Source organism: Pelophylax lessonae (genome assembly GCF_965119305.1).
Source record: "Pelophylax lessonae genome assembly, chromosome: 9".
Lineage (NCBI taxonomy): Eukaryota > Metazoa > Chordata > Amphibia > Anura > Ranidae > Pelophylax > Pelophylax lessonae.
In genome coordinates, this window is record NC_138776.1 from 251,395,842 (window position 1) to 251,419,135 (window position 23,294).

General features: G+C 44.4%; 1 protein-coding gene across 1 annotated transcript; it reads left to right on the forward strand.

The window, feature by feature from the left end:
* Positions 1–16,909: 16,909 nt before the first annotated feature.
* LOC309562821 (uncharacterized protein) lies at positions 16,910–23,072 on the forward strand. The gene is made up of 3 exons (XM_082267135.1): positions 16,910–17,246; positions 18,384–18,495; positions 21,935–23,072. Exons 1-3 carry the CDS (start codon positions 17,145–17,147, stop codon positions 22,756–22,758), a joined length of 1,038 nt encoding a protein of 345 aa, XP_082123261.1. The 5' UTR covers positions 16,910–17,144; the 3' UTR covers positions 22,759–23,072.
* Positions 23,073–23,294: the final 222 nt, after the last annotated feature.

The following is a 23,294-nucleotide window of genomic DNA, read 5'->3' on the forward strand; positions in this document are numbered from 1 at the left end:
GGAAAACTTGTCAGAAGCTACTCATACACATAACAGAGGAAGGAGGCAGCAGACGGAAATGACATTTAGTGCTCTGGACTGAGAGAAGTACACACCATAGAGGGATATGCTTTGTGCATATTTCATGTCTGGGGTTTACAACCACTTTAATACATTTTGATGATTGTGTTCTGTTACTCTCCTTAAAAACATTAAATACATGTGACTATATTAAAAATTACATTACGGTTTATTATTGTATCTCCAGTTTTGATGTTTCTTCTAAAACATAATAATGTAATCCAGCGAAGAGAAATAATGGATGGTATTATTTCTGGCATAATGGATGGTATTATGGCAGACGACAACCAATCAGAAAAAAACTTTTGATAAGGCAAGCAATGACTAAATGAATTTTCTAAAGGACCATAGGTGATCTTAGCATTTGAAAGGAAATGGGTTGGTGAAGTTTTCTTCACAATTTGTAAAAATTTAGTTATATACACTATATTACCAAAAGTATTGGGACGCCTGCTATTACATGCACATGAACTTTAATGGCATTCCAGTCTTAGTCTGTAGGGTTCAATATTAAGTTGGCCCATCCTTTCCTACTATAACAGCTTCAACTATTCTGGGAAGGCTGTCCACAAGGATTAGGAGTGTGTCCAGTCAAGTTCCTCCACCCCAAACTCACTGAGACTGCTACATACTCATGCTACCTATTTGCCTAGCTCCCACCCATGTTCTAGAAAGCTCTACTCATTTCTAGAAGGCAGGAGGAAACCCTAGGCAAGGGGACTCCAAACTTTCTAAACAAAGGGCCGTTTTGCTGTCCTTCAGACTTTAGGGAGGCATGTCCCGGGAAATGATAGGCCTGTCAGTCTGACATCGATAGTATGTAAAATTCTTGAGGGGATGATAAGAGACTATATCGTAGAGTTTGCTAAAGACAACAACATCATCAGCAGTAATCAGCACGGGTTTACAAATAGGCGTTCTTAACATTCTACGAGGAGGTGAGCTGTGAGCTAGATAGGGGGAGACCAGTGGATGTGGTGTACCTGGATTTCGCTAAGGCATTTGATACAGTTCCCCACAAGCGCTTAATTTAAAAAATAAGGTCTGCAGGCATCAACCGCAAGGTTTGCTTTTGGATACGGAACTGACTAAAAGGGCGTGTCCAAAGGGTGGTAATAAATAGCGCATACTCAGACTGGTCTGGGGGTGGTAAGTGGGGTCTCCCAAGGCTCAGTCCTGGGACCAACCTTGTTCAATTTATTCATAAACAGCATTGAGGACGGGATCAGTAGTTCTATATCAGTTTTTGCAGATGACACAAAATTGGGCAGGGCAATAACTGCACAGCATGAAGCAGATATCCTACAGAATGACCTGAATAAAATAACAGAGTGAGCAACGACATGGCAAATGAGGTTTAATGTGGAGAAGTGTAAGGTTTTGCACTTGGGGACTAAAAACATAAAAGCACAATACACTTTAGGGGGGAAACCTTTAGGGTAATCAAAAATGGAGAAAGATCTGGGAGTCTTGGTAGAGTATAGACTAAGCAATAGCATGCAATGTCAAGCGGCAGCTGCCAAAGCCGGCAGAATATTAGCATGCATAAAGAAAGGGATGTATTCCAGAGATAAAACTATAATCCTACCACTTTATAAAACTCTGGTCCGACCGCATCTGGAGTATTCGGTCCAGTTCTGGTCGCCAGTCCTCAGGAGGGATGTGTTGGAGCTGGAGAGAGTCCAGAGAAGGGCAACTAAACTAATTAGGGGATTGGAGGACCTTAATTATGAAGAGCATCTGCAATCGCTTGATTTATTCTCCCTGGAGAAGAGACGCCTGAGAGGGGACATGATAGCAATTTATAAATACCTCAATGGTGATCTCAGCATAGAAAAAAAGCTATTTAGTCGAAAGGATTGCGAATAGATGAAAAGCGTTTTAACCTCAGGCAACGCAGGGGGTTCTTTACTGTTAGGGCTACAAAATTGTGGAATTCTTTACCACAAGAGGTAGTTTCTGCGGGAAGTATGGCTACTTTCAAAAGACTCTTGAACGTACATCTCAAGGATCAGAACATTCAGGGGTATGAGAGATGATTACGGTCATACACACCTACACAGGTTGAACTGGATGGACTACTGTCTTTATTCAACCTCAACTACTATGAAACTAAAAAAAAAAAGGACTGTGGCCGTCTGGAATAGGAAATGTCCCAGCATCAGTTAAAGAAAAACAATGGTCCGTAGTTGGTCTGATTGGTAGGAATTGTGCCGCATCTTTGGTGTAATTGGGAGAAATTGTGCTCCATAGTTGGTATGATTGGTAGGAATTGTGCCCCATCTTTGATGTCTTTGGGAGGAATTGTGCTCTGTAGTTGGTCTCATTGGTAGGAATTGTGCCCCATCGTTGGTCTCACTGGGAGGAATTGTGTTCCATCATTGGTGTAATTTAGAGGAATTGTGCTCCGTAGTTGGTCTCATTGGTAGGAATTGTGCCCCATCGGTGGTGTCATTGGGAGGAATTATGCCTCATCATTGGTGTCATTGGGAGGAATTGTGCCTCATCGTTGGTGTCATAGGGAAGAATTGTGCCCCATCATTGGTGTCATTGGGAGGAATTGTTCCCTATCGTTGGTGTCATTGGGAGGAATTGTGCCCCGTAGTTGGTGTCCTTGGTAGGAATCGTGGCCCATTGTTTGTGTCATTGGTAGAAATTGTGACCCATTGTTGGTCTCATTGGGAGGAATTGTGCTCCATCCTTGGTGTTCATCAGGAGGAATTGTGCCCCTTCGTTGGTGTTCATTAAGAGGAATTTTTCCCTTATCATTGGTGCCATTGAAAGGAATTGTGCCCCACCGTTAGTCTCATTGGGAGAATTTGTGGTGTTCATTGGTAGGAATCGTGCCCCGTAGTTGGTCTCATTGGGAGAAATTGTTCCCCATCGTTGGTGTCATTGGGAGGAATTGTGTCCCATTGTTGGTGTCATAGGGAGGAAATGTTCCCCATCATTGGTGTCATTGGTAGGAATTGTGGCCCATCACTGGCGTCATTAGTAGGAATCGTGTCCAATCGTTGGTATCATTGGGAGGAATTGTGCCCTATTATTGGTGTCAGTAAATAAAATAGTGCCCCAAGGGCCAGAAAAAAGCAAGCAAAGGGCCGCATCCAGCCCCGGCTGCAGTTTGGAGACCACTACCCTAGGCAAACTTAACAGCACCAGAACACCATGAGCAGTCCTAACTAATGAATTGCAGCGTTCTGTTAGGCAGAATGCTGAAGATAGATTTGCCTCTATCCCCACCAATAGGCGGAAGAGAAAATTGCACTAATCTAACTATTTACATCCTAGCACCTGTACTAGGAGGAGGGTGCTACACAGGGATATGAATTAAATAGATAGGGACTGGGACAGGGATCCCCAGCTTAGGATGCTGACAGCTAAAAAGGAAATACTGTAGGCTGGATTACAGTGTTAAGTGGAGGGAGTTGGGCTGTGAACGGGGAAGTATCTGGGGAATGGAGGAGTCCAGCAGGAACTACTGTCAGATAAAGAAGGAATGCTGATACTGAACCAGAGTGCCTGTTGGTGGGGAAAGGGAAGGGCATCTAGTGGAGAGAGAAAACGGAGGTCTGGGTGGAGAGGAGTGATTGATGATTTGGAAGAGGAGATGTGTATCAGGATCGGAGATGCTGCCCGCGGGGCAGACAGCTGGAAAACAAAGCCCGGGGACTTAAATCTCTGGTTGCAGAGAAAGACGTAGCCGAGTGGAGGGAAGGAGAGGGGGAAAAGCTGAGAACAAGTGTGGCTGAACCAGGACTGCAGGAAGGAGAGAAAGTATAGACCAAAAGAAAACAAATGAGCTGGACAGGAGAGGAGACCTTTTGGAGGGGGAGGAGAAAGCGTGTAGGTGCAACAGGAGCAGAGAGATCACCAACCTGTCAGATTTCAGAGAACCTGCATGTCGGGCAATGGATGTTGGTGCCACTATGTCAGAGGAAGAGCTTAGGCATATTTTATTAAGATTAAAACATCAAGAGCCAAAAATATTGTATGGACACACAACACACCTGTCAGATCTCTAGGTGGAGGCCGAAGTGCTGAGAGGGCTTCCCTTGCAGCTCGGTGCGAATCACCCCTGGAAGTGAGACAGGAGTTGATGCGACCCAAGTAGCACTGGATGCTTGTGGAGTGCAGGTGGATGGCTCAGATGAATATCCAGGTTCACTTCTAGTAACTCCAATGGAAACAAGCAGTGCGGTAGTGAAGGCCAGGCCGGGGGTCATACACGTGTGGTCAGTCCGAAGTAACAGCAAGCTGCTGGTTAAAGCAAGCCGGGGTGCCATGGCCAGAGGGTTTAGCAGAAGCAGGTCCGTTGAGCAAGCCGGGGTCGGTACACTAGTGATCAAGCAGAAGGAGCAGCGAGAGTAGAGGTGGTCAGACGAGCCAGAGGTCAACACAGGAGCGAGATCAACAGGTTAGAAGGTAAGCCGGGTCACAACAAAGAAGCAGGAAATAATCACAGGGCAAAGGTACAGGAAGCTGTCGATAATCCAGTGCCAGATGGCGGTATGAGCGATCCTTATGAAGAGGCGGGACTGGTGCGGTGTGCGTCATGACGCATGCGTGCCGCGCCGGCACACCTACGTGTACGCGCAACCACGCTCCCGCGCAAGCGCACCCTCCTGGAAAGATCGTTGGCCGCACAGTGGCGTCTAGGTCCCTGACAACATCATGTAAGTGTTTTTACTAGGCCACAATTCAAGGTGGAGAGACTAGGCAGGTTTGATCCTCCGAAAATTTATATTAGTTTGTGCTTTTTTTATAGGCACAAGCCAGAAAATCTGATAGTATGTACTCTTTATCAATGTCTTTTTTTTTCTTAGACTGTAGACCTATACAGTAAAAAAAATGATGCAGACTTTTTGAAGCCTTTTGGCTCTTTCACAATTTCAGAGGGAGAGAGCAGACAGATAACATGCGAAAAAAAGAAAATGTAGAGCTAAGTTTTAAGGCTGAAAAATGTAACAGTTTTGAAGGACACCTTTTTAAACTGGGGTACACACTGTAGGAAAATCGGACGAACAATCATTTGATTTTCCTCGTTGTTTCATAGCAAATTGGAACAGATGAAAGAAAAATCGTACAAAAATTCTCCTACGACAAAGGCTTTTTTTTGTTGTTTATTGTTTCTGATCATGCGCAGTCTTTCTTTTCTGATTTTTCTTGTACAAAAATCGTACAAAAACAGTACACACGAAAATCGTTCGTTTTTTTCCGTACCAGAAACATTTTGAAGTACGAAAATTCAGAGTCGGCTGTGGAAATTTGTGTACACACTATACGAAAATCGTACGCAAATTCTTTGGACGAAAATGTTCATCCGATTTTCTTATAGCGTGTGCTAACCTTATGTCCTTATGGGGAAAAAGCATGCAGATCTGCACCACAGCTAAAAAGCTTGTCTAGACAGGCTGTCAATTCTGAGCAATTATGCAAGCATGTAGCTTCTGTTAAAAAAATTGTACTGTCTTTTTTTGAACATAGATGATAGAAATAGAATACGGGTTTTCACCACAGCTAGAAAGTCTGTTTGAATAGGCTGCAACTTCTGAGAGAGTGAGCAGGTATTTAATATCCGTAACAGAGCAGAGGAACCCAAGTCTTTGTGGTTGCTCAGGATGACATTATTCTCAGCTACCTCCCCACATACTACTCTTGGGGTTTGAAGGGATAAATACCCACCCCTGGAAGACTGCACTTTTTTCTTCTTTTTTGCTTAACTACCTACCAGGCGGCCAGCCAGTGGCTCTCAAGTTCTGACTGGATGTCATATGACGTCCTTCAGAACAAGCTTCTCTTGCGTGCCCCAGGCGGCACACAGCGTGGCGATCAGTAGTGCAGTGTGTCGCTCTGACATACCACATCTCCGGTCACGGGAAAGAGCCTATGACGTAGGCTCTTTACCATGTGATCAGCTGTGTTCAATTACAGCAGATAACAGCGTAACTAGAAAGTGCTGGTCATTGACATTCCTCTATTCACTCAGCGTGAGTAGAGGAGAGCCAATAAGCAGCTCTCCTGACAGGGGGATCTGCACTAGTAATCAGTGCAGTGATTATCAGTGCAGCCCTATTAGCGGAGCCCACCAGTGTCCATCAGTGTTGCCTGTTAATGCCTCCTCATCAGAGCTGTCTATTAGTGCCACCCATCAGTGCCTATAAGTGCCCATCAGTGCTGCCTATTAGTGCCCATTAAATCTGCCCATAAGTGCCCATTAGTGCCACCTATCAGTGCCGCCTATCGGTGCTGCATATTAGTGCCCATCGGTGCTGCATTTAATTTCCGCCTATCAGTGCCCATCAGTGCTGCATATTAGTGTCTCCTTATCAGTGCCCATCAGTGCCACCTCCTCAGTGCCCATCAGTGCCACCTCATCAGTGCTGCCTCATCAGTGCACATCAGTGAAGGAGAGAACTTACTTATTTACAAAATTATATAACAGAAAGAAAGAAAAACTTATTTTTTCTACATTTTTTAGTATTTTCTCATTTGTTTAGCAAAATATAAAAAACCCAGTGGTAATTAAATACCACCAAAAGAAAGCCCTATCTGTCTAAAAAAAAATGGTAAAAATGTTATTAGGGTACAGCGTTGCACGACCGCACAATTGTCATTCGAATTTGAAACAGCGCTGAAAACTAGAAATTTGGCCTGGGCAGGGAGGGGGTGAAAGTGCCCTGTACTAAAGTGGTTAAAGAAAAAAATAAAGGAGCACTAAACAAAAAAGGACTGTTGGGTCTAAGTAAATCATAAATAATGCTGTTGGACTTATGCTCCCCTCTCCCTGACCACACAAACTGCAATGCACTGAAAAGAGGTAAGGTGCAAGACTTTGGCCAATGATGGCTTTGGCAATGCATTAAGGGACATTCAGGGTTGCAATACCCACTAAGCGCCCCCAAACGTTTGGTCCAAACTTAACACTCAGCTCATCCCTACTCAGAACCGCTCCTGCAGTGTTTAGACTCCTTTCACATTAGCAGCAGTATAAAGCACACTTGGTACAGGCTGCACCCCCTTAGTATGCCTCTGGGTCCGCCCACCCAACTTTAAAAACCCTTAGCAGCTGTGCGCTCTGTGTGACAACTTCTGCAATGGAGAGGCATTGGAGACAGAATGGCTGGCCTCAGTGCGCCTCCGCACATATTGTGTGCCCTACTTTCCTGTACAAGTTACAGCGCAAAGGGTGACCTCTACCTATGCCACATTCCAAAACATACAATACAGACAGAACAACACAGAACCCAATCCTGCAACAGGTGGACTTTACTGGCATTAGCGTGAGACCAACTAACATTTTTGTATAAAAGTATCAAATATTTTATTTATGCTGGGGATTTGGTTGGGGCCCTCATAAATATGCCGAGCAGCTCTTCCTAGCCTCCACCCATTACATCTGGAAGCTTCTCCAAGTCACTCAGCCCTGACCCAGATTCAACCCAGGCCTGGCTCTCAGCCAAGCTACATTTTCCTACACTACAGCTTATTTCTACAAAAAAAAACTATCTACATCTATTACACTAGGGGATGCTACACAAGTAATGTTGGTGTGGGCAACAAATTCATGTACGTGTTGTTAACTTGTACAGTATAGACAGAGCAACGCAGAACCCAGTCCTACAACAGGTGGACTTTACTGGCAATAGCATGAGACCAACCATCTTTTTTGTATAAAAGTATCAAATATTTTATTTATGCTGGGGATTTGGTTGGGACCCTCATAAATATGCCAAGCAGCAGCTCTTCCTAGCCTCCACCCATTACTTCTGGAAGCTTCTCCAATGTTCCAGAAAACAGAGGGAGGCACCAGAGATGCTGCTTGCTGAATCATCCAGCCTTTCTGAGTCACTCAGCCCTGACCCAGATTCAACCTAGGCCTGACTCTCAGCCAAGCTACATTTTCCCACACTACAGCTTACTTCTACAAAAAAACTTATCTACATCTAGTACACTAGAGGATGCTACACAAGAAATATTGGTGTGGGCAACAAATTCATGTACTTGTTGCTAACTTGTACAGTATATGAAAGAAAATAAGGTGCGCTAACCATACAATTATGCGGCAGCACTGAAATGGGGAAAATAAATGTGAGAAAAGGTTGAGTGCATTATACCTTTTTTCAAACTTCTACAGAATAGACAGAACAACGCAGAACCCAGTCCTACATTAGGTGGACTTTACTGGCAATAGCGTGAGACCAACCAATTTTTTTTGTATAAAAGTATCAAATATTTTATTTATGCTGGGAATTTGGTTGGGGCCCTTATAAATATGCAGAGCAGCTTCTCCTAGCCTCCACCCATTACATCTGGAAGCTTCTCCAAGGTTCCAGAAAGCAGAGGGAGGCACCAGAGATGCTGCTTGCTAAATCATCCAGCCTCCCTGAGTCACTCAGCCCTGACCCAGATTCAACCCAGGTCTGGCTCTCAGTCAAGCTACATTTTCCTACACTACAGCTTACTTCTACAAAAAAAAAAAAAAACCTATCTACATCTAGTACACTAGAGGATGCTACACAAGTAATGTTGGTGTGGGCAACAAATTCATGTACGTGTTGTTAACTTGTACAGTATAGATAGAGCAACGCAGAACCCAGTCCTACAACAGGTAGACTTTACTGGCAATAGCGTGAGACCAACTCAATTTTTTGTATAAAAGTATCAAATATTTTATTTATGCTGGGGATTTGGTTGGGGCCCTCATAAATATGCCAAGCAGTTCCTCCTAGCCTCCACCCATTACATCTGGAAGCTTCTCCAATGTTCTAGAAAGCAGAGGGAGGCACCAGACATGCTGTTTCTTGAATCATCCAGCCTCCCTAAGTAACTCAGCCCTGACCCAGATTCAACCCTGGCCTGGCTCTCAGCCAAGCTACATTTTCCCACACTACAGCTTACTTCTACAAAAAAACCTATCTACAGTACATCTAGTACCCTAGAGGATGCTACACAAGAAATGCTGGTGTGGGCAACAAATTCATGTACGTGTTGTTAACTTGTACAGTATAGACAGAACAACGCAGAACCCAGTCATGCAACAGGTGGACTTTACTGGCAATAGCGTGAGACCAACTAACTTTTTTGTATAAAAGTATCAAATATTTTATTTATGCTGGGGATTTGGTTGGGGCCCTCCTAAATATGCCGAGCAGCTCTTCCTAGCCTCCACCCATTACATCTGGAAGCTTCTCCAAAGTTCCAGAAAAAAGAGGGAGGCACCAGAGAATCTGCTTTCACTTAGTCACTCAGCCCTGACCCAGATTAAACCCAGGCCTGGCTCTCAGCCGAGCTACATTTTCCCACACTACAGCTTACTTCTACAAAAAATACCTATCTACATCTAGTACACTAGAGGGTGCTATACAGAAATATCAGTGCGTCCAACAAATTCATGTAGGTGTTGTTAACTTGTACAATATAGACAGAACAACGTAGAACTCAGTCCTTCAACAGTTGGACTTTACTGGCAATAGTGTGAGACCAACTCAATTTTTTTGTATAAACGTATATCAAATATTTTATTTCTACATATATTCATAAAACAGGATGTTTGATTAACATCCAAAAATACAGAAAAGAAAACATTAAAATCATACAAAGATCATGTAAACGCAAAATATTACCCTTATACAGCACCTTCCTTGCTCAACGCATCCTGGGTTACAATCCCCAAAGAGGGTGTCTTTATACTCCTCCGCTGATCAACGCGTTTCGCTTTAGTGCGTAGCTTCCTCAAGACCAATGTTGGAGGAAATCAAATTCTGCTAGACACAATGAACATAAGTTACATATAAACATAAATGCAGTTGCATGATTTATTTAAATACAGACACATGTTCCATATCAGATATATCAATGAGTTGACATTCCCTAGAGAGAACCTACAGCAAAATCAACTGGATCCGCTATAGGTCATCATACGCATGTCTTTTGGGCAAACACAGGGACCACAAAATATCCCACCTACAGAAGCGCCATTGCCTGAAGGCAACTTAAAGTTCTGACATCTCCATAACCATATTAAAAACGAGAGAAAAGAGAACATTTTGTAAGATGACGCTCCAAACAAGCATACAAAACAGTTCTGTACTGAAACCCCGGACACATGATTAAAAACCTGGACTGTCCAGGTGAATCCCAGACAGGTGGCAACCCCAGTGCCAACCCGGTATTATTTTTCTAGAGCCAATGATCAGCTCTCTTTTAATGACAACCGATGCGGCTAAGCAGCCGCTTGGCTGTTATTACAAGCAGCGGGAGGGGGCGTCCCACCCCTCCCGATACCTGAGCTTTCTCGTTCCACCCGTAGACCCGAGCAACCAGCCCACATGTCTGCCGACTGGCCAGAGACCCAAACAAAGCCTTAATTGGCTTTGATCAGGCCTCACGTATGGTAACCCGGAAGCGACATCATGACATCCCTTCCGATTTAATGCTTTCAAGTGCAGAGGAGGGGTTTGGGGTCTTTTAGACCCCCGATCCCTCCATAAAGAGTACCTGTCATTGCCTATTACTGTCACAAGGGATGTTTACATTCCTTGTGACAGCAATAAAAGTGATATTAAAATTTAAAAAAAAATAAATAAATGAAAGGGACGCTGTAAAAATAAAAAAATAAAAAGTAAAATAAATAATAATAATAAAAAAAAATGTAAAGTGTCCCATCCCCCGATCCTCGCACGCAGAAGCGATCGCATACGAAAGTCGTGCCCACAAATGTACACAGTGTTAAATTCACACATGTGAGGTATCGCCACGATCGTTAGAGCGAGGGCAAAATTTATAGCAGGAGACCTCCTCTGTAACTCTAAACTGGTAACCGTTAAAAATGTTTAAAGCGTTGCCTATGGAGATTTTAAAGTACCGTAGTTTGTCGCCATTCCATGAGCGTGCGCAATTTTAAAGCGTGACATGTTAGGTATCTATTTACTCGGCGTGACATCTTCTTTACCATTATACAAAATAATTGGGCTAACTTTAGCGCCGGTTCACATACACGCGACGCTACTTCCCGGGGCGACCTCCGAGACTCGCGCCGCGACCTCGGAGCGGCCGCCACGGACTTCATAACATTGAAGTCTATGGCGGTCGCCTCCTGGTCGCCCCAAAGAAGCTCCGGACCCTTTTTCTAGGTCGGAGCGACTTGTGTCGCTCCTATTAGAACGGGTCCGCAGCTTCCCTATGGGAGGCGACCTGCGGCGACCTGTGAGGCAACCAGGTCGCCTCACAGGTCGCCCCAGTGTGAACCGGGACTTACTGTTTTGTTTTTTGTTTTAATTCAATAAAGCATACCTCCCAACTTTTTGAGATGGGAATGAGAACACCTATTAGCAAAAGTATGCAGGCACAGGACACACCCCCTGCCACGCCTCCCTTCAAGAGGAATTATACAAAAAAATAATAATTAGGTAAACCCACAAGTTTTTTTTTTTACCACTACTATTACCTTATACTGGGTTTTGACATTTAGAAATGGGATGAATGGTTTATCACTGGGAAACACTTTTTGAAAGATAAAAAGTTCATTTTATATACAACTATATAGATCAATCCAAAATGAGGGACAAATGAGGAGGAAAGAGGGACAGAGGGACTTTGTTCCAAATCAAGGACAGTCCCTCGAAATCAGGGACAGTTAGGAGCTATGATTAACCACTTAAGAACCGCTGCGGCAGGCAGCCCCTCCTGCGCAAACTGACATCGGTCGCGCGCCTGCAGCTAGGGGGCGAGCGTGTGCCGCCAGCAGCGCTCTCCCACCCCCACTGGGCAGCCGATGCACGGGGCAGGCGGCTCCAATTGTCGCTGTCCACCAGCAATCGTTCCCCGCTGGGAGAGAAGAACGGTCGGCTGTTGTAAACACAGCCGACCGTTCTTCTCCCTGGAATGATCACAGAGCGCCTGTGATCCTTCTACATAGGATCACATGTCTCTATGATCATTTCACAAGCCCCTCCCCCATACAGTTAGAATCACTCCCCTAGGCTCACATTTAACCCCTTGATCACCCGCAGGGTTAACCCCTTCCCTGCCAATGGCATTATTACAGTAACAGGGCATATTTATAGCACTGATTACTGTAGTGATGTCACTGGTACCCCCAAAAGTGTCAAAAATGTCAGTCAGGGGTTCGATCTGTCCGCCGCAATGTCGCAGTACGGCAAAAAAATCGCAGATCTCCGCCATTACTAGTAAAACAAAAAAAACAACAAAAATGACATAGATCTTTTCCGTAGTTAGTAAACGCGATAACTTTTGTGCAAACCAATCAAAATACGCTTATTGTGATTTTTTTTTTTTACTAAGAACATGTAGCAGAAAACAAATTGGCCTAAAATTTAAAAAAAATGTGGATTTTTCATTTTTTTATTTTTTTTTTTATTGGGTATGTCCTATAGCAGAATGTGAAAAATGTAGTTTTTTTTTCAGAATTGTCGCTCTTTTTTTGTTTATAACGCAAAAAATAAAAATCGCAAAGGTGATCAAATACCACCAAAAGAAAGCTCTGTTTTGTGAAATTTATTTTAAAAAATCTAAAATTTTTTGGGGAAAAAAAGGACATCAATTTTATTTGGGTACAGCGCTGCACGACCGCGCAATTGTCCGGTAAAGTAACGCAGTGCCGAATCGCAAAAAAAAAAGGCCTGGTCATTAAGGGGGAAATCTTTCCTGTCCAGAAGTGGTTAAAGTGTTTTTTTTTAAAATTGCGTTTGAAAGACCGCTGTGCAAATACCGTTTGACATTAAATATTGCAGCGATCGCCATTTTATTCTCTAAGGCAGGGGTCTTCAAGCTACGGCACTCCAGTTGTTTAGGAACTACAATTCCCATCATGCCTAGTCATGTCTGTGAATCTCCGAGTTTTACGATGCCTCATGGGATGTGTAGCTCCGCAACAGCTGGAGGGCCGTAGTTTTAGGATCTATGCTCTAGGGCAGTGATGGCGAACCTTGGCAACCCCAGATGTTTTGGAACTACATTTCCCATAATGCTCAACTACACTGCAGAGTGCAGGAGCATCATGGGAAATGTAGTTTCAAAACATCTGGGGTGCCAAGGTTCACCATCACTGCTCTAGGGTGTCTCCTAAAAAATATATATATAATGTTTGGGGTTTCTAAGTAATTTTCTAGCAAAATATACGGATTTTACCAGGTAAGCAAACAAATATCAAAAAAAGGAAATGTCTTCAAGTGGATAAATAAAGTCCCACTTTACTAACTACAAAGTTATCACTAATAGGTAAAAATTGCTCTTATATGCAGGTGGAAAATCTAACCTAGTGTAAAAAAAAAAAAAACTGTGCTACAATAAAATGGCCACCTCCATTAGAGAGGATATTTTCTTTTGTCACACTGAAAACATTATTAAATTCAGTCCTCAATAACAAGAATGTGGGTAAAAAGATGTTCTATCAATCCTGTATTACTCAGAGATGTAAAAAAAAAAAGACAAAAAAAAAAAGTTCTACGACAAAATGGCCGCCGCCCCTCCTGAGCTGAAGACATTTCCTTCTGTCACGCGGTACACTGTCGCCCTCTAGTGGTAGTTCTAAAAACAAAATGTACTCTACCGCAGTCTGGTCTTGGTAGGATTCTGCAGTCGCTACGCCCACTCACTCTGGGCGTCACTATGGCAACCAAGGAACACCAACGCACAGAGCGGAAGTAGGAAGTGTTCCCGGAAGTGTTAATATAGAAACAGCTGGTTTGGTGTATTTTGGGCTGATTAGGCTCGCATTGCAGTATGAGGAGTGGAGGATATTCAGACATGGGAAAGACTGCTGTAATTATTACTTTATTATTTGTTCATGACTTCTGTATGTAGATACATTGTTACCCATGTTGTTATATAATAATAGACCCTCTGGGCTGTCCAATCATTGGTAAATGGGACTAAATGTCCTCCCATGGCCATCTATTCCTTCTTCATGGACCCTGATGAGTGTCATGCACTGGGCACACAGCTCAGCCAATGCGAAGGGTTGCTGGTAATGTGTTGCAGGTGGGGGGAGGTGTACTGTTTGAGTGAAGCAATGGTGGGGGGAGGTGGGAGGTTTGGGTGGAGCAGTGGAGGGGGGATATGTGCGGTTTGGGTGGAGCAGTGGTGGGCTGGAGGTGTACGGTTTGGGTGGAGCAATGGTGGTGGGAGGTGTGCGGTTTGGGTGGAGCAGTGGTGGGGGGAGCAATGGTGGGCTGGAGGTGTACGGTTTGGGTGGAGCAATGGTGGTGGGAAGTGTGCGGTTTGGGTGGAGCAATGGTGGGAGGAGTTGTGCGGTTTGGGTGGAGCAATGGTGGGAGGAGTTGTGCGGTTTGGGTGGAGCAATGGTGGGGGGAAGTGTGCGGTTTGGGTGGAGCAATGGTGGGAGGAGTTGTGCGGTTTGGGTGGAGCAATGGTGGGAGGAGGTGTGCGGTTTGGGTGGAGCAATGGTGGGAGGAGGTGTGCTGTTTGGGTGGAGCAATGGTGGGGGGGAGGTGTGCCGTTTGGACGAAGCAATGGTTGGCGTCAGGTGTGCGGTGTGGGTGGAGCCATGGTGGGGGGGGGAGGTGTGCGGTTTGGGTAGAGCACCTTGCCTCTGTACTCTTCTCAAGAGCCATCAGTCCTGATACAAGTGGTGGGCTGGCTCTTGGGAAGTGTTCTGTCCTGATGGGTGGAGTGGGCTTTCCAATGCAGGCTGTATTTCCATGCACATCATTGTAGGTGATGCTGACCCTCCAGTCCTAAAAGAACTAAAATCCAGTGAATGGAAGGGGTGGGGCATGCTCATTGATTGGGCTTTCTTTGTCTTACCCAACACCTTTATCACTTCTCTCATTTGTTCTGTATATTATGAGGATTTATATAAGGCCATGTGTTTATCTTTGCAGTGATATCAAGGTCAGTGCCTTCTGGAAGAAGCAGAGGCCAGCCCCGGTCTCAGCATTGAGGATGGAGAAGGAGCCGAGTCATACGACTGAGAGGATATTACAGCTCACCCTGGAGATCATCTACCTGCTGACCGGAGAGGTGAGGAGGATTCTGGGAGGTCACATGACATCACTCTTATGTCTATTAATAAAACACAGACCTGACCGGAGAGGTGAGGAGGATTCTGGGAGGTCACATGACATCACTCTTATCTCTATTAACCACTTGCCGACCGCCGCACGACTATCTACGGCGGCGGTCAGCCCCTCACAGGCAAAGTGACGTAGGTCTACGTCGCTCGCCTGTGAGGGTTTAGGGAGCGAGCGCGCGCCGCCGGAGGCGCGCTCCCGCTCCCGCGTGGTCACGGACCCCCCCGCGCGTGTGACCGGCGGACCCGATCGCCGCCGGCCACTCTGCGATCGGCGGGGGAGAGGGAGAAAGTCAGGCAGCTTGTGTAAACAAGCTGCCTGTCATTCTCCTCTCTGTATGAGAGATGATCACATGGATCTACTATGTAGATCCATTGATCACTCTGCATACAGTTGAAGTCACAGCCAATCACAGTTAGAATCACGCCCCTAGGGACACACACAGCCCCTCCCTCTCAAATAAAGTTAACCCCTTCACTACCAGTGTATTTTTACAGTAACAGTGCATATATATAGCACTGATTACTGTAGAAATGTCACTGGTAACCCCAAAAGTGTCAAAAATGTCAGTCAAGGGTCCGATCTGTCCGCCGCAATGTCGCAGTACCGCAAAAAAAATCGCAGATCGCCGCCATTACGCGTTAAAAAAAAAAACAACAAAAATGACAAAAATCTTTCCCTTTGTTAGTAAACGCAATAACTTTTGCGCAAACCAATCAAAATACGCTTTTTGCGATTTTTTTTTTACCAAACATAGGTAGCATAAAACAAATTGGCCGAAAATATTAAAAAATTTTGATTTTTACATTTTTTTTGGGGGGAATTTCATATAAAAAAAAGGGAAAAATATTGCTATTTTTGCAAAATTGACGCTCTTTTTTTGTTTATAGCGCGTGATCAAAAAATCGCACAGGTGATCAAATACCGCCAAAAGAAAGCTCTGTTTGTGGGGAAAAAAAGGACGCCAAATTCGTTTAGGTACAGCGTCGCACGACCGCGCAATTGTCCGTTAAAGTCACGCAGTGCCAAATCGCAAAATACCCTCTGGTCGTTTAGCAGCCAAATCCTCCGGGGCTTAAGTGGTTAATAAAACACAGAGCTGACCGGAGAGGTGAGGAGGATTCTGGGAGGTCACATGACGTCACTCTTATCTCTATTAATAAAACACAGACCTGACCGGAGAGGTGAGGAGGATTGTGGGAGGTCACATGACATTACATTTAATAGAACAGAGCTGATTAAGCCCACTGAGATGATTGATCAGTTAGCAGGTGTTCTATGTGCAATTATTTATCTTTATATAGGATTATGGACCAATAAAGAAGTCTGGTCACTATATGTCACTCAACAACTGTTCCTGTGTGTCTGGAGCACAGAGCAGCAGCCAGAGCCTCATCACTGGGTCCCATCCTTCCTTCCTGACACCTGAGAGGAGCAATAAGAAGATTCTAGAAGCCACCCAGAAGATCATTGAGCTGCTGACAGGAGAGGTGAGCGGTGTCGGGAATTCTGGGACATTATCCAATAACAGACAAGGGATGTGTCTGGATGGTGACTGTATCATTGTGTGTGTCAGGTTCCTATAAGGTGTCAGGATGTCACTGTCTATTTCTCCATGGAGGAGTGGGAGTATATAGAAGGACACAAGGACCTCTACAAGGACGTCATCATGGAGAAGCGGCCGCCCCTCACATCACCGGGTAACAGGAGACATTCATTTCTTGTATTGAGGATCCCCCTAGATACACACATCCTCTGATATAAAGACATAGAAACAATGTATTCAGTCAGTGTGTGTGTTTCCTACAGATGGATCCAGTAACAGAAATCCCCCAGAGAGATCTCCCCGTCCTCTGTATTCCCGGGACTCCACACAGGAAGATCAGGAGATCCCTCAGGAGGATCAGGTAGGATGATCTGAGTTCAGCCATGTCCCTGGAGCTGGAAAATAATTGTATTGCTTTGTCGGTTATGTAGAAGGAAAAACTGACTGAATATAGGATTAAAGACAGAGAAGACGAGTCGTATATGGGGAATGATGAGCAGAGTGAGGAGGAGGAAATTCCTTCAGATGCAACACGGAAATGTTCATCTCCTTCTAATTGCCACACAATTCCATGGAATTCTCAGGTAGGTCAAACACCAAGTTAAGAAAGAATCCTGATTTGGAGAAAGAGTAAGGAAAGGATAGAACAGGAGGATTGGCGTGGTCAAGACCTATGTCTTTGATTGGGGATTCTTTAGATCAGGGGTCCTCAAACTTTTTAAACGGGGCCAGTTCACTATAGTTTGAAAAAAAAGATGAACGAATTCAATGCAGAGTGACCAGCGTGCCGCCTTTCAATGCAGAGAGACCAGTCAGTGCACTTACCTGCAGTGGCGGCGGCGTCTCCTCGAGTCCTCTCGCCTCCTCCTCGGCTAATGGCATGGGTTCGCCTTTCGGCCAATCAGGAAGCGGGTCTCGGACCGCTTCCTGATTGGCCAGGAGGAGGATCCGTGTGGCAATAGCGAATTTTCATTCGCTATTGTCACACAAATGGGTGGGCTAGGGCGCGGTGCTCTGCGCCCCGGGTCCACCCTTTTCTGAAGCCTATTAGAGCCTCTGGCTCTAATTAGGTGATTCAGGGAAAAAAAAAACCATGCGAATGATACATCCCAGCCTGCGGGCCGGGTTCAGGACCCCGGCGGGCCGCATGCGGCCCACGGGCCGTAGTTTGAGAACCCCTGCTTCAGATGATGGGAAGGCGGGTGGTTGGATGGATCATATAGACTTCGGGAGGTCAAGCTGCCAGGACAGGAACAACCGAAAGAAGGTCGTGTTTGGGACACCTGGGCCTGTACTTAGATGTTTCAAAAAGTGAAGTTGTGAATGTTGTTCAAGGGCCAGTCCAACCTATGTTAGTTTTTGGCCGATAGTAAAGCGTAAACTACAAAATTATATTTTAATCTCGTTTAGTGGTACTGGACAGTTGTGCTTTGTGAACCTTGCCATAATTCTAGGCACCGGCCCCACCTTCCCTGCAGGATTTCTTTATCGATATAACATTATGTGGAGTGATGGGAACACAGCCAGGTGCTATCAGGGCCGCTGTTAGCAATCACAGGGCCCACACACAGAGGGCATTGTTCCTTTTCTGCTCCACTGATCCTCATGCAGTGCCCCCCCCTATCTGCGGCCCGGGTGCTATGGTAGAGGGCTCATTTATTCCCAATCAATAAATAATAATGTGTTTCAAAGGGTATTTTAATGCTCCTTGTTCGTTCCAGGGTGAAACTCTGATCAATATTAAAGTGGAAAATACAGGGGGTGCAGAAGACCCGTATGTGAGGGGTGATGATCTGTGTAAGGAAGAGGAAATCCCCCCAGAGATCAGCACAGGTGAGTAATAAGCACTAAATCCAGAGAAGAGTCCCAGATTCTCCTTGTTCAGTCACTACATCAATCTCTTCTTCTCCCCCCTCCTCTGTCAGTAGACAGTAATGGGGGGACAGTATGTGCCCAGTGGGGCCCTTTTAGACTCCACTACCACACTTGCACCTATACTTTTTAACCACTTGACCACCAAAAGCTTTTACCCCCTTTATGACCAGACCATTTTTTTTTTTGCTATTCATCACTGTGCTACTTTAACTGGTAATTGTTCCGTCATGCAACACTGTATGCAAATACATTTTAATATATTTTTTTCATACAGATAAAGCTTTCTTTTGGTGGTATTTGATCACTGCTGAGTATTTTTATTTATTATATACTGTAAGTTAAAAAAAGGCTAAACATCTTGAAAGAAAAATCTATTTTATATTTTGTTATAAAAAAAATAAAAATAAAAAAAAAATAATAATTTTCTTCATACACCAAAATGTATATTGAAATATGTCTTTGGTAAAAAAAAAAAAAAAAGGTATTTTGTGTATATTGATTGATTTGTGTGAAAGTTATAGCGTATACAAACTATATATGCTGGAATATACCTACCTATAAACTCTATACTGGTAATGACGGTGGTCAGCGACTTATAGTGGGACTGTGATAGGCTCGATTCTCACCTATGCATGTTGCTTTTGAGTGTTTCTGTAGTGTTTTGCGCTGTGCTTTCCACATTTTATTTTTACTGCAATTTTTACCGCGATTTTGCATTTTGCGTTTTTATTTTTTTTTGTTTTTTTTTTTGTTTTGTTTTTTTTTTATTATTTATTTATTTATTTATTTTTTTTGTGAAAATTTGTTGTTAGGCAGATTTAAAAACACAAATCGTAATAATGCAATAGTTGCGTTTTGTATGCTGGTCTATTACATGCAAAACGCTGCATTTTGCAGGGAAAAAACTCCCCGACCTTTCCAAAAAAGCAGAGGCACAAAAATGCATTGATGTGAACGTGTTCCATAGGAGCCCATGTTAAAAAAATGAAATGCATTGCTGCAAAAAGTATGAAAAAATGCATTAGTTTGAATGGAGCCTTAGACCGCATTCACACTGGTACGACTTGGACCGCGACTTGTCAGCCTGACAAGTCGCGGTCCTCACGCTCCCATTGTGTAGTATAGGAGCGACACAAGTCGCTCCGACTTAGAAAAAGGGTCCTGTACTACTTCGGGGCGACCTGGAGGCGACTTGCATTGACTTCCATTATGTGAAGTCCGTGCAAGTCGCGCCGAAGTCGCGCTGCACGCGACTTCACAGGTCGCCCCCTAAGTCGGAGCGACCTAATGTGAACGGAGGCTTAGGGTAAGTATACATGTTTACCAGCACACCGTGGATCTTGCATAGCAGTCAAAAAAAATTTATTGCAAAAGAATTACATCAGGATAAGTGCAACGTTTCGGAGCCATGCATGACTCCTTCATCAGGCACGTGACATCACTTATTCTGATGTGATCCTTTTGCAATAAAACGTTTTTTGAACTGCTATGCAAAAGCCATGGTGTGCTGGCAAACATGTATACTTCTCTGTGATGTGTCCAGCTGGTGATGGCTACAGCCCCCACAACAGATGTGCCTATATCCAGGAACGTGTGCGATGGGAATATGAACTATTCTGGAGCCCTAAGGTGGCAGGCAATCTGGTGCTAACAGACACTGGCTAGGAGGGACACTGACACTGATGTCGCTAGTGACACTGTGATGGGAGTCACTTTGGTTGGGGGGCCGTGGAACCCAGATTAACTTAGAGAAGATGGGAAATCCCTCTCTCGGCTCCCCAGGTCCCTCTTATGTGTAAGTCATCCTGTGTCTATTAGGGACACAGGGTGACCTGAGAAAATGATGGACAGGTACTTAATGGACACTGAGAATATGGTTTGGATTACTTCAAACGGGACAGTAATATTTATCCACAATATCCCTCAAGAAATCTGATACAGTAATTCCACTGTATCAGAATGATGGAACATTGTACGAGCTTTACCTCATAGACTATTGTAGGTAGGTGTCTGACAGTCTGCTACTGGGGTCTCCTTCTATTGTCTGTTTAATGAGATGTTCTGTGTTTTATAATTAGGATAATGTGTCATGTACTTTGTTTTAGCCTTGTTGCTGGCAGTTCAGCCACCCAGGCTGGTTTAAGTGCTGAGTTAATTAGCATATTTATTTATATCAAGCTAGTAGTTGCTAGAGGGGGGGGAGATCACTGTTTGTTAATTGTGCTAATTAACTCACCTATTGTCTGCTAGGGGGTGTGTTTACACTTGAAATAATGTGTATTGTACTGTACGAGTGATGCCAGCCAGTCTGACCTGGAATGAGATCCCTGATTGTCCAGGTGATTTGTTTAATCTAATGTTTAGCTATGCTAATTATATTTCTGTGTGCAGTTTGTATTGTTAGCGTAATATGATCAGGAGGAGACTTTCCTCCTGTGGGGTATACATTCTGCGTGCGTTTGTTCAATAAAGAAATACCAGATCTCATACAAGCTATTTGTCGGCTAGTCTTGTATGTTATGCGGCTATATTATCTGATCTCTATGTTCAGACTGGAGGAAGCGGTATACTGGCGGAAGCATTTAAGCACAGTGTGGGTCGGTTCCGTCAGACACTAATACAGTGATCACTAATAGTCCTGTACTAATGACACTGGCTGGGAAGAGGTTAACATCTAGGAACAATCGAGGGGTTAACTGAACTATGTGTAATAAGCTGCTTTTACTTACTGATCTGGCTGTTTTTTCTCCCTGTTTTTCAGGGAGAAGAAACAGCCAGACCGCTGTTCTCTGTACCTGTTCTGTGTGTAAGCACAAACTCTGTGCTTTGATTGGACACAGCCAATCAGCAGGTTTAGGCTGAGCTGCCAAAATTGTTCTCTGTCCAAACACAGCAGGGGACACAGCGCCAAATTGGGAAGTACATCGCGATGTACGGGTATGTCGTGGTGCCTGGCTGCGCCGGCCACTCGCAGAAGATCTACTGCAGGGATTCCCAAAATATGGCCCTGCAGCTGTTATAGAACTACACATCCCATGAGGCATTGTAAAACTCTGACATTCACATACATGACTACGCATGAAGGGAATTGTAGTTCATGAGCAACTGCAAGGCGGTAGTGTGGGAATCCCTGATCTACTGTGAGCAAGTGGCTAAAGTAGATCTGAACTGTAAAGTCATGGTGAATGGAAATTGTTATCAGCACCCAGCATGCTCGTTTTCATATGACGGGGTCAGTCCATGTGACCTGGAACCAGGGTTCTGAGGGATCTGCTGAAACTGAAACAAACCATGGGATACAGAGAACCTCTCTTGTTACTTGCTTCTGTAATCTTTTGAAGTTCCTAAATATCACTTGAACCATTCCCATTCTTCCTCCATTTGTTATTTGTTCTAGGTGGACATCCCAACAAGGGGCCCATGGATAAGGATCCTCTTATTTCCCCGGATTGCGAAATAGAAGTTGAAATCACGTTTGACTCCCCAGGAGAGGACCTCATTACTCCAAATCTCCATCCAGTGTTGCATAGGGCAAACCTGTCATCCATTCCCTCTACACATGGTTTTCCTGATCCCGCCCCTCCCGTCAACCATCATGAAGCTCCTAGAGGGGACAAAATGTACACGTGTAACGAGTGTGAGAGATCTTTTAATAAGCGAGCCAGGCTCATTGTGCACCAGAGGTCCCACACAGGGGAGAAGCCATATTTGTGCTCCGACTGCGGGAAATGTTTTGCCCAAACGTCACACCTTTTCAGACATGTAAAAGTTCACTCGGAGAGAAAACCATTTTTGTGTTCCGAGTGCGGAAGGTCCTTCAAGGAAAAAGCCCATCTTTTACGACACCAGAAGATCCACACGGGAGAAAAGCCATACATCTGCCCTGTGTGCGGGAAACACTTTAGAGAAAAGGCAAATCTTCTACAGCATAATATAAGCCACACGGGCAATTATCCACTTAGTTGTCCTGAGTGCGGGAAATGTTTTCTAAGCAAGTCACGCCTTGATATCCACCAAATGAGCCACTCGGGAGAAAAACCATATTCTTGCCCTGAGTGTGGAAAATGTTTCTTGCACAAGTCTGTTTTTGTCAGACATCAAAAAATTCACTCAGGGGTGAAGCCATATGTCTGCTCGATGTGCGGGAAATGCTTTAAGTATCAATCGCATCTCGCCAGACATGAGAAGGACCACGAAGGGGTGAATTCATATACTGTTTAGATTGTGGGAAGTGTTTCTCAAGGAGACAAGCTCTTATTTCCCTTCAGCTTACACATGTGCCATCCCATTGTGATTCCGAGGTCGTACCTTCATTTATAGGTTGTTAATCTGGATTATCATATTCCTAACACACCAGCAATAAGATCTCTCTGCCATAGTTCCTGGTGCATTTACATCCAGTATGGAGTTGTGGGCATTTATCACACCTTGTGGTGTTCCCTCCCCTCTTTTCATTCTCCAAAATCCAGCAGAGAACCAGGTAGGACAGTCATGTGATCACCGTGACAGCCAATCGCATGATCAGGAAGCCCTGGCCCATAAAGGGGTTAGTGGTCTTGCAATTCTGCCGACATGCAAGGCAAAAGTACGATTTCATTTCAATACCTCCTCCCCAACTAGCAGCACATACCTAAAGTGGTTGTAAACCCTTCCATATGCCCAGTGAAGTAACTAGCCTCAGGTGCTATACAGAGATTAAACAAATCCTCTCACATAAGTTGTACCTCTTTATCTGCAACCATCTCTTCTCTAAATCG